This window comes from Cyprinus carpio, chromosome B24 (genome assembly GCF_018340385.1).
Source record: "Cyprinus carpio isolate SPL01 chromosome B24, ASM1834038v1, whole genome shotgun sequence".
In the NCBI taxonomy this organism is placed as follows: domain Eukaryota; kingdom Metazoa; phylum Chordata; class Actinopteri; order Cypriniformes; family Cyprinidae; genus Cyprinus; species Cyprinus carpio.
The window spans coordinates 12,856,992-12,869,099 of record NC_056620.1 but is presented as its reverse complement, the minus strand read 5'-3'; the positions used below and the strand labels follow the sequence as shown (position 1 = coordinate 12,869,099).

At 35.9% G+C, this 12,108-nt stretch overlaps 1 protein-coding gene across 2 annotated transcripts in view; it reads right to left on the bottom strand.

Annotated features, from left to right (window-relative positions):
- Positions 1 to 2,068: 2,068 nt before the first annotated feature.
- Positions 2,069 to 12,108, bottom strand: part of LOC109067466 (uncharacterized protein C8orf34 homolog) — an 80,490-nt gene continuing 70,450 nt past the window's right edge. The window contains exons 12-15 of one of the 2 annotated variants that reach the window (XM_042752091.1): positions 8,745 to 9,217; positions 6,634 to 6,730; positions 3,494 to 3,541; positions 2,069 to 2,718 (exon numbers count right to left, since the gene is read on the bottom strand). In XM_042752091.1, coding sequence (XP_042608025.1) covers positions 2,711 to 2,718; positions 3,494 to 3,541; positions 6,634 to 6,730; positions 8,745 to 9,217 — 626 coding nt within the window. In that variant the 3' untranslated portion in view covers positions 2,069 to 2,710. The remainder of the gene's footprint in view (positions 2,719 to 3,493; positions 3,542 to 6,633; positions 6,731 to 8,744; positions 9,218 to 12,108) is intronic. The other variant, XM_042752090.1, reaches the window with a different exon arrangement.

Below are 12,108 nucleotides of genomic sequence, written 5' to 3'. Positions count from 1 at the left end.
TTTGAAATATGTCACCATTGAGTCACATCTCAAACACAGTTGGGTCTGGGTTAAAATCCAGTGAGATTTGAAGGAGATCTGGGTCTTTTCCACTGAAATTTATGGCCAGAAACAAAACAGATGGAGTCTGCCATATCTCGCTGTGTAGTAGCGCAACTGCTGCTTAGTGAAATTGCTTCAGTCTATTTCAGAAATCATCAGACAGAAAGACTAGAAGATGAAAAGAAGATGTTCAGTTGCATGTCTGAGTCAACTTGACAGGATTCATTTTGCTCGACATTATCCATGCCTGTTACACAACAAGTTGCGACATAAATAATTACATGAAATAATGACCTGAGTTTAGTTTTTTTATAATCTGACCTGATATTATATAAAGCTCCACTAAGTAAAAAACAGTCTATTACAACGTACCAAACATTAAGCTTTGCAACATTATGAACACTGCAGTAAGACACAAGATGTAACCTGTTGCATTTAGGTGTGATATATTGCATTGCAATGGACAACAGGAAATATGCAGTGCAACAGTCATCTTTCCAAAGTAAAAATCACATTAATTTTCTTGAAAGGTGAATTTTTTTTTTAAAGATAACTAAGAAAAATGTAAAGACAAACCAGAGCTATGAGGTATTAAATCAATGCCACATGCAATATTTCGACATAGTTTTTTAAATACTCATGTTTAACTGTGGAATTCCTGATGAAAAATCACCTATGATTACTTTACCCATGATTCTTCTGCATAGAAATCACCAAACCGGGAAACACCCTCACTCCTATGAAGCATTTGAGTCAGTATTCCTACACTCTTACTTAAATATTTCTATATACAGCGGAGAATAAAATTAGAAAACAACCTGTAATTTCCTAAATTTCAAGGTCACTGCTTAGTCCTATTTGAAATAATCATAACCATGGCAGTTTTTTAAGCAAATTATAAATTAATTGTATTCTGAAGCACAGTATAAAAAACTTAAATTAGTTATTTGAAAAAGAACACTGATCAAAGTTAGAGGACACTTACAGATACCTTCAAGTTATTGACGTTAATCTGGCATGATTTCCTTAATTATATGGCAAACCCTATTTAACTGGCAGCATTCCTCTAATTTTGACTGAAATTGCAAGATTGTGGGCCACTGAAACCCTGTGACAGGAGGCGGTCCACATGAAGGCCAAAGTGTTGACCCTTTCAGCCACTGCATGGGAAGTTGGGCTTCCAAATCTGTGCTTTCTCGAATATTGCAGCTTTATAATGACACCCCCAAAACAGCTGGTTGTCCACATAAGACACATGCAAATGAAGACAGGATAATGTGGAGACTCTCAATAGGGAATCGATTCAACACTGCAGCTGGAATTGCTCGCCTGTTCAGCAATGAACAAAGTAAGTATCTGTCTCAGCATGTTTAAGAGAAGTCGGAATGAAAACGCACTCTGCTGTGAGTCTCTCATCAGCAGAAAGAATAAGGCTAAGGCTAAGCTCACCTTTGCCGAAGAGCATATTGTGTGGACAGAGGAAAACTGGTCCAAAATTCACTTTTGTGATGAGATCAAGAGTCCAATTGGGAAACATTTTGTTCGGTGTCAAACTGGGGAAGACTGAACCCAAAGTGTGTAAAGAAGTCAGTGAGAGGAGGAGGAGGAAGTGTCATCACAAATGAGTGACGAAGAGTAACAATATTTCCGTAAAATCAAGTAATTATAGATTTTGATCTCCACTGTATATTCATTTAAATCAAAAGTTGTATATGATTCATTTGATTCTTTCCATCACTAAATCCGTTAAATACACAATCTTATACCTTTGTCTTTTCGTCTGATTTTCAAAGACATTTTGTTTCAACTCCAAGTTTGTGATGTTGTGATTCATGTCATAGCTGGCTGCTTCAGTACGTGGCTTATAACTATTTTTAAAAATCCACATGGTAAAAATGAATGAAGAAAATTCTTCTAGAACCAATGATAATGGTAAATGGGCACTGTTTGGAAAATACCGTATTACATTGCTCTCTGGAAGACTTGATTCTGATTGGTCAGTTAGGGACAAACATGAAAACCTTTACAAATGCAGACATATTTAATTTTATACAAATCTTTTATTTGGCATTGTACAAGGATATAACAGGTATAACAGGCTACATATAATTCTGTGGGTATAAAAGTCAAAGTTATTTCTATAGAAATGTGTCGTCTCCAGGTGTAGACACACAATGCTGTTGGGAATGACAGAGTGTCATGCTGAGGTCAGCAGGGGCAGTGCTGTGCATGTCCAACATTATACATACATTTCTAACATTCATATTCTCTGCTAATGCCAAAAAATGTCCGCTTTTGTTGATTGTTATTGAAAAGAATTATCAAAAATCCCTTTATCAGCCATTGATATGGCACATCATGTGATAATTTGTGTTTATTAATGCAAGGCAGCAATAAATACTCTTATGAACAGACAACTAAGCATGCTGACAGACATAAAAGTTCAAGTGCAGGCTTATCTTTTTCTGATAAACACATTACATTCTAGAATTTCAAATGGTCGTAACATTTTTATTTCTAAGAAATATTGGCCTCTGTGGAAAAAAGTACACAATCTTTCTTCTGGTCAAAATTAAAAAAATAAGAGTCTCTTGCTGACTCACAATATTCAAATGCCCCTTTAAATTGCATAAATGTTTGATTGGCTCTGTGTCTGCCGTACACACCGTTACAAGCCTGTAAGAAAGCAAAGACAAAAACATCAGTTGCCTGGAGACAGACGTCAGTTCCACATAAACCCCTAATAATCATAACAACCTCAGTAATTACCATAAAAACAGCCTTTAATATTTGAACATGTCAAAGATCAATGTGAGAATGGAAAAATGAGCCGATCCATGTCATGCTGCACATTCACAGGCGTGTGTAAGGATGAGGTCAGAGGAATCGGCACCCAGCTTTGGGTCGGTTAGTCCAGTTCCACCACAAAGCTTAACTGGCTGCATGTGACTATACAGGCTTGTCTGCCCTCTTCAACTGTAAAACCTCGGCTGGGCACAAGAAGTCAAACCACAGAGGAGACACTTTCGTCATCACCGTGACTCTCAGCTGCCACATGCTCGAGTGGCACCCAGCTAAGTCAACAGAAACGAACATCGGACGGCCTCTTTCCAAAACACTGGGACCGCATGTAGTGTCAGACCGCTGTAAAAGTGATCTCACAGTGTATTGTGGGTGCTATATATTTATTTCAGTCAATGAGGCCTGAGTCACTTATTGTAATTTTGATGATCTTAATGTGAAGGAATGCTAAATTCTGTCAAAAAACCATCATCGTCATTTTAACTAAATGTCTCTAATTTTGTTTCTTAGGGAGAATTAATACGGCAAGACTACGACCCAAATCTTCTGTCAGACTTTTTTTTTCAGAGGGTAAGATTCATAAGATTCATTCACAGACAATTAGTTGGCTGTGTGTGAGCATGATGGACTGATGTGTTGGAATGTTTACCTGAGAACACCGATCTCTTGCTGGCATCTCTCACTCCACTTGGATTACCTAAAAAGAGCCAAAATACAGAAGAAAAGCTTGTAAATGGCTTCATGCTGAGAATTTTTAAACATATAATTCAATATAATAGGATGAGACACCTAAACCGAAACCTAAAAACCACACCGAAAATCAGCAAAAAAGTTTGAGGCAGGCAAGACTTTTGAATGTTTTTGAAAAGAAGTCTTTTATTCTTACCAAAGCTGCATTTATTTAACTAAACACAGTAAAAACTGTAACATTGTGAAATATTATTACAAATTAAAACAACTGTTATGTATTATAATATATTTCAAAATATAATTTATTCCTGTGATGGAATACATTATTCTGTCTTCAGCGTCATATGATCCTTCACAAATCATTCTGATACGCAGATTTGGTGCTCAGGAAAGATTCATTATTAATAATAATACTAAAAACAGTTGTGATGCTTGATATTTTTGTAGAAACTGTAACAAAACTTTGAGCTCATAAGAACAGCATTTTTTTGAAGTAGACATCTTTTGTCACAATGTCTTTTAAAAATTGTAATGTGTCCTTGCTGAATAAAAGTATTAATTCCTATAAATAAATAAATAAATAAATAAATACACAAGCAAACACACAAGCTTACTGGGCCCAAACTCCTATTAATATTTTGGTATTGTAGGGTTATATTTAAAAATTTTTTCTGATTTGGTCTGCAGTCATTTTACATTTCTTTTGGCAGGAAATCTGCACCATACATTCAGAACCGATTTAAACATAACGCTTAAAATAGACCTATGCTTACTTGTACTCGCAGCTGAAAACATTACTAAATATACAAAAATATACAATAAATGAATATACAAATGCGGAATTTGTGGATTACGGGTCTTCCAGTTCTGTGGATTTCTACATGGAGATTTTGTGCGGTCCTGCCGATCAGTGATAGTAAAATATACAAATGTTTTTATACTGACATCAAACTACTAAAATATTACATTTGAGAAATCAAACTTCCCTACAGATCATAAGCCAGAGTTATCAGTTCTCATTAGGAAAGGGAGTCGTTATATTATAGCCATGAAATTCAAAATGAATGGAGCAGTGGCTGAAATGTTTTAAGGTTTAGTGGTTACCCCATTGTGGGCGTTCCTGCATTAACAAGAAATTGTTATGGAACTTGTTCTTTGCCATGCACTTGATGTCTATTCAGAAACCTGTGCTGGCACAGGCTAAACTCCAACAGTAAACAGTCACTGTGGCAGCCAATCAGCAAATGTTCTGAATGCCAAATGGCATTTTGTCATGTCCTGTGGCTGGCAGTGCCAGGCGTTCTCACTAACAGACTGTGCCTCATGTTCCTTTAAATAACTGGACTGGCACGACAGTTCCAGCAAGCATGCACATAGAGGCTGTTAGCACAATATACTTATTTTACGCAAGATATGTTTTTGGCAAAATGGAGCCTGTCATGAGTAGTTACATTTAATATGATAGCAGGGCTTGGATTGTTTGAATAATATTTTGCTTGTCTAGAAATCTTTGGACGTTTCTCTGGCAGTGTGATTGTTTTCTCCAAACATATGTCGAAATCATTTGTTTACCAAAGAAATATTATACCAGATCTATAGCAAATATTTGCCTAAAAGTGCTTCTGAGTTTAAGTTGAAAAGGTACAGAATCCACAGTAACATTTTCTCTGAACTTTGCATTTTGTTTTGCATCTGGCACTTTGTTATTATGAAAAAGCTCTTCATCACAGACAATTGTCTTTATTCTGATAAAAATCACAATCATTCTTGCATAATCCATGAACTCAAACACACTCTCTCAGGTCTACAGCTTTGATATGCTACAATACTGAGGTCATTAACGGACTAATGGCTCATGAGGGACATGGAGATTCTGGCCATGTCACGTTCAAAGAGTGAAAAATGAGGACAGCGGTATTTATTAGCGATGACGGACCGTGATTTGGACAAATAATAATCCTCTAATGACTCCAAGCATGCTTAAATCTTTCAGACATCCACTGGAATGGAGATCTAAGATATGTTCATGAAACCATATCAACATAATTAAAGTGTCCGACGTTTTTCAACCTCAAAGCCACACATGCTGCAGTCTCGCGTATGTGGAGACTATAAGGGAAGCTGTAAAAGTGCTGCGAGGAACCGGCTCCCTCAACCTGACTCATTTATTTCCAAGGGACGAGAGCTCAGATATCATCATTATATGCCTTTACAAAATTTAAACCATAATGCCACTGTAGAGAGATATTCACTATATTCATAAGAATTACCATTTAATTCCATCTGTGTAACATTTGTAGCTGTAAAAGATCTTTTAAACTGGCAAAAATAGTAATATGATACCTCCAAAGTTGATTTTTTTTTTTTTTTTTGAATATGAAATGGTATGCTTAAGACCCGTTCACACCAGTAATGATAACTATAAGGATAAATATAACAGTGTCCACACCAACACATGATAACACGATTCTATTTATTATAAATGTGCACAGTTTTGTCATCTGCCACTTTAAATGTTCAATCTCTTTAAACTGGATTCTGATTGGCTGTTAATGTTTGTATCATTCATCAGCTGGAAAAATAAAATAGTTTTGAAAAGGGGATTCCAACAATTTCATTCTTCAGTGTTGTTATCATTATAGCTGTGGTGTGAACATTCCTATTCTCAGAATTAGAACAAATTTTAAAACTGTAACAATAATCGTTCTAACTACAACTACAATGATAATGACGCAACTGCATTGACAGCCAATCAGAATCCTCCTGATTTTAAAGAAGCCGTGCATGTAAGTAGATGACAAAACTGCAGTGTGTGCTTATAATAAAGATAACATTATTGTGTGCTAATGTGAATGTTAAAGGGATAGTTCACCTAAAAATGAAAATGTTATGTTTATCTGGTTAGCCCCAGGGCATCCAAGATGTAGATGACTTTGTTTCTTCAGCAGAACACAAATTATGATTTTTTTTTAACTCCAGCTGTTGCAGTCTCTCAGTCTACAATGCTTGTCAATGGTCACAGAATTGATGTCATGATCTGGTGACTTGATGCCATGATCTGGTCAGTGGATGGGACGGGGTCAGGAATGTAATACTCACACTTGTCCTGCTCGGGTGGTTCCAGACAGTCACTCTCCGTGTCACTAGGGATGCGCCAGGGCTTCCTGACCGCCTGCAACTGCTGGTAAAACTCATCCTAGTAACACATATGATGGGAACAGAGAAATACATCATAACAATGACAGCTTGGTTTGATACTTTGTTATATAATGTAATTAAATTAATGTGTCTAAATGCTTTCAGGGTCTTGCTGAAGCCTAAGCCTAAACTTGCTTGTATCACTACTTGAACAGACTAGTCTTTTGGTTGGTTTAAAGGGGTGTGGGTACTTTTTAGATGGTGAAATTGGGAAATCAGCTGGCCGCCCAGCTTGACCCCAGCTTGGCCAGGCTGGGAAACCGTCTTAAACCACCAAAAACCAACTTAAGATGGTTTAAACAGCAGAGTTTAAGAGTACAACAGTATATATATAGCCTTACAGCTACTATCAACTAAATACTACAAAACTCCAAATTTGATTTCAAGAGTTCTTAGAGGACATAATTTGCTTCAATATTCAGGGAGTGTAATGATGGATCAGTGAAAACTGTGCAGAAAGGTGGTGATTTGAAAAGCAACAAAATCCCCTGTGAACTGGGAACCCAAGATCTAAAGGGCCGGTGAATGTGCATGTCAGGCCCATTCTTTCTACAGATGTTTTTATTTTCTTTTGAAATAAGTACACCTCTGAGTCAAATCCTCTGAGCCAACCTCTAATAAATAAATTGCCCCCTGTTCGCTTCTAAAGACTTTTATGTGCTCTTATTTTTCAGAGTTAAACTTATCGCTGGTACAGGCCAGACAGGAAGCGTTCATACATCTATGCTGCATTTCAGTGCTACAGTAAATATGAAAACAGAAGAGAAGGACAGATCATCTGATCTCTTCCTTTAGATCCCATTCTGAACTGAATGAGATGTACAGGTGCATATTTCTTTTTCATATTCAGGAGCTGAAGTACTATAACAGCTGTGGGACCAGGTGGGTGCAATCAGAACATGATCAATGCATTTATGTTTTCATATCCTCATCAGTCATAAGAATATGAACTAACAATATGATACCTTTTGTGGCTATAAAATACCTCAAAAGCAGCTTTAGATTTATTAACAAGCCCTAATACCAAAAAATAAAAGAGAAAGAGAGCGGAAACCAAAAATACCAGACTCCTTTCTTTTTCATACCAAAGGTAGTCATGTGTAAATCTGTTCGTTAGTTTATATTATATTGCTTAATCTCAATAGAGCATGAGATGAATAGGCCATAGTCAGACATGGACAATAGAATATTAGACAGCTTTTACAAACTAACCAGTACAATAACAGTAAGCGTATGTGATTCTAAACCCACTGACCTTGAGGTTTACAGGGTTATTAAATGTGAGCTTTATTTTTTCTCAATGCATGAATAAAATTGGACCGTAGTTTCCAAGCAGTAAGAGGCTTGTTAGATTAAAGGCCTTTTATGATCAGTTTGGAATATTTGGCACATAAAAAAAGTCCAAAATATTTAACTGCATATTTGTGTTTGTGTGTGTGTGTGTGTGTGTGTGTGTGTGTGTGTGTGTGTGTGTGTGTGTGTGTGTGTGTGTGTGTGTGTGTGTGTGTGTGTGTGTGTGTGTGCCCAAAATTATTTCTGAGATTGACAAATACTTCCCTTTAAACTTAGTGAGAACAGTTTTGGCAAGACGTTAAATATATAATGTATAATTTTACTGTGATTTTTTAAAAAGAAATTCATACTTTTATTCAGCAGGGATGCATTAAATTGATCAAAAGTGAAAGTAAAGACATTTATAATGTTGCTAAAATGTCTAATTTAGACTAACAGTTCTTCAAAGATAAAACATCTTGAAATAGGCACTGTATCATGGTTTTCACACTTAAGCAGCACAGTCATTGTCAATATTGATAAAAGAAACATACACAATTTTATAATATTATTTATATACACATTTTAGATATAATATTAAAATGTTATTTTAAGTTGTAATAACATTTTACAATATTTTTTTTTTTTTTTTACTGTTTTTTATCAAACATAATTACAAATATATTATATATAATAATGTTGATGTGATTATATGTGTATGTGGGTGTGTTAATGTGTACCTCTGTCAATGTGCTCCAGAGTCCTCCGTATAAATCTGTCGTGCTCAGGCCTGGCGGTGTGAGAATTGGTCTGGTTATCTGTCCTGTCGGCGTGACTGGTCGGCTTCTAGAACGCCCGTACACCCGTTCTTTGTTCCCATGGCTTCCGGCAGTCAACGAGTGCATCATTAGACTATTGGGGGTCAAAGGTCTGCTGGGCGTCCATGCTCCACTAGGGGTTTGTGCCCGGCTGCTGGGGTTGCTGGGAGATGTCCGGCCCATGACTAGGCTTGTGGGTTTAGTGTTGTGAAGTGGCAGGCCTGTGGTCTTTGTGGAAAGGCTGCTGGGAGACTGTGGTCTGGACGTCTGTCCGAGCACAGGCAGAGTGTTAGTGGTATGGAAGAGGGGGGTTAAAAGCAAACTCCTATGAGGGCTGTTTGGACTTCGGTTCAGCTTCCCTTGCTCTGCCAGCTTGGCCAAGTCCTTCTCCACCTCTGAAGAAATCAAGACAATAAAAGTAAAGAATCACCATCTAGGGGACAATAACAGTTATGGCTTGTAAACATTTCGGTCATAGGTTATGTGGGACATGACCAGTGTTGGGTTAACATGAGTTTTGTAATCAGATCTCTTTTTTCAAGTAACAAGTAATGCGTTATTTGTAAATTTACAATACATTTCTGAGTTACTTTTTAAATTAGTAATGTCAGTTACTTTGTTACTTTGTTTTCAGTTACAAATTTATTCACTGACACCTCCCTTGTTCCTGTTGAGAGAAATTGGGAGTGAGGTTCAGAGACACTTCCTTTAGCCTGAGGCTTATTAAATTAACTTTTGATATGAAAAGGCCTTTACAGTTGCCTAAAACACAACATTTTGGCTTTTTAGTTATTAAAAATATAAAAGAAGGAAGAGCTGATGTGGTGAAAAAGTGTTGTGAAAGTGTAGTGTTGTGTTTTTTTCTATTTTAGGTAACTAAGTAATGCAATTATTTACTTTTTATGGAGTAAAGTTATATTATGCATTTGAGAAAGAGTGGACATTTTTAGCCAAGTATGTTTGACTTTTGTATTCTCAGCTATAAATCTAGGTGGGTAGTAACGAGTTACATTTACTTCGTTACTTTTACTTGAGTAGCTACATTTTTTGGGTAACTAATACTTTTGGAATATATTTTGAGATGGGTTTTTTGGGGGGGAAATCTGTACTTTTACTTCGTTACTGTGGGCGACGCTCCTCTCGTTACTTTATCTTAATGCAATAAAAGTTATAAATGCTTCAGTTTATCCTAAACACGCCATCTACTTTTCTCTGGGCAATGAGCGATGCCCATTCGCGAATGATTCATTCTTTTGAGTCAATTCGGTTCAAGGCAAGTCAAGGCTTGATCAAACCAGTTGGCAAACCAGTGAATTGATTCGCGAATCAGTTTAAATGATTCGTTCAGTTCCCTGCCACGCACGCTGAGCCGTCTGAAGCGGTTCTCACTCAGAGTTGTAACAGAAAGTTTAAGAACATCAAGAGTGTTGAAAACGTGGCTTTGGATCTGCACTGAATTGAAAGCAAATCTGCAAAGCATATTGTTTGCTAGCGATGAAGATCTTTATTAGATGAACTCTGTGTGTGCTGTCTATGGTTCGACAGGTATAACTTAGGCTACATTCGATTACAGTGCACGATACCACTATGACATTAATTTGTTGTACGTGTAACTTATAACAGAGGGGAGCTAAGTTCAATGCAGCTTCCAAAAGACAAAAAATAGCGGATTAATATTTTCTATATTTGATACAATCACACCGGCATGATAACATTCAGCGAGTCATATCATCAGCTGCTAAATTAAGATCTGCGTTCGCTGGCTGGCGCTGAGCCAGAGACAGAAGCGTTTTTACAGCACTGAGAATTATAACCAATAACACAAAATTCTGTTAAGCTTATGAATGCAATGGCCAATCAAAGGTGTTCAGGTGAGTCATCATAAAAATGCCGGTGCCTTCACTCGCTCGCTGACTGAATACCTCTTTCTGGCGAATTCTCTCGTCAGAAACAACAAAGTGCAGATGTGTGTACGAATCTATAAATAAGATATTGATTTCACAGTGTTAACAGTTTCAGTGATTTTAATGGGTTTTTGAGAGTGATTGAACTCTAGACTGTCAGTGAAAATGTTCTTTGACAATGTAAATGTTATTAGCTCTCTTTCTATACAATGAAAGATTAGTAGCCGTTTTTCTATCACATTAATTTTCAATGTTAAATTCACATTTACTATAAAGTCAGTCGTATTAAAAATATGTTATGGCATGACACCCATATCTGTTACTTAAGTAAACAGACAGGTTTTTATGCATGGTTAATAGATTACAATATTAGGCTACTTTGACCATTGCATATTATCTAACATAATCTATGAAGTTGTGAATCGAGATATTTCATGATATAGTTCATGCGTCTGGGAATGTTTCTAATAAAAATGAACATAAATAAATAATGCTTAATAATAATTTGCCAATATGCCTTTGTTTGGTAGCTGTTTGGTAACTTAGCAGTCATGTGAGGAGTTTTCACTCTTCTCTGTGTCAGAGGTTATTTATACAATACATATATAATACATACTTTAAAATATAATTTATTTCAGTGATGCAAATCAGAATTTTCATCAGCTGTTACTCCAGTTTTCAGAGTCATGATCTTTCAAAAAACAATTCTAATATATTGATTTATTACCAGTGCTGGAAACAGTTTTGCTGCTTAATATTTTTTGGAACATGTGATATTTTGTTTAAGATTCTTTGATGAATAGAAAGCTAAAAAGAACATCATTGATAGTAAATCAACATATTGGAATGATTTCTGAAGTATTATGTGACACTGAAGACTGGAGTAAAGGCTGATGAAATATATACACACACACACATACATTACATACATTTTATCTACAGTATATGACCCAAAGTAACTAGTAACTAATTACTTGAGTGACTACTTTTTACTCTTACTGAAGTAACTATTCAGACTAGTACTTTTACTTGAGTAAATATTTCTATAAGTACTTTTACTTTTATTTGAGTACAGTTTTTGGGTACTCTACCCACCTCTGATCAATTATATATATATATATATATATATATATATATATATATATATATATATATATATATATATATATATAATATATATATATATATATATATATTTATTTGTTATTCCCAGAAATTGTTGCACATTCATTTTTTCAGCATGATTCTGATTCAACACACTAACAGCCTTAAAACTCATCAGTGTATTGACGTGGAGTATTGACTCACCACTCATAGATTCCCATTAACAAACCACCAAAACAATTTCCTGAAGTTTTGCCGAGGTCTTTTAACAGTCATGG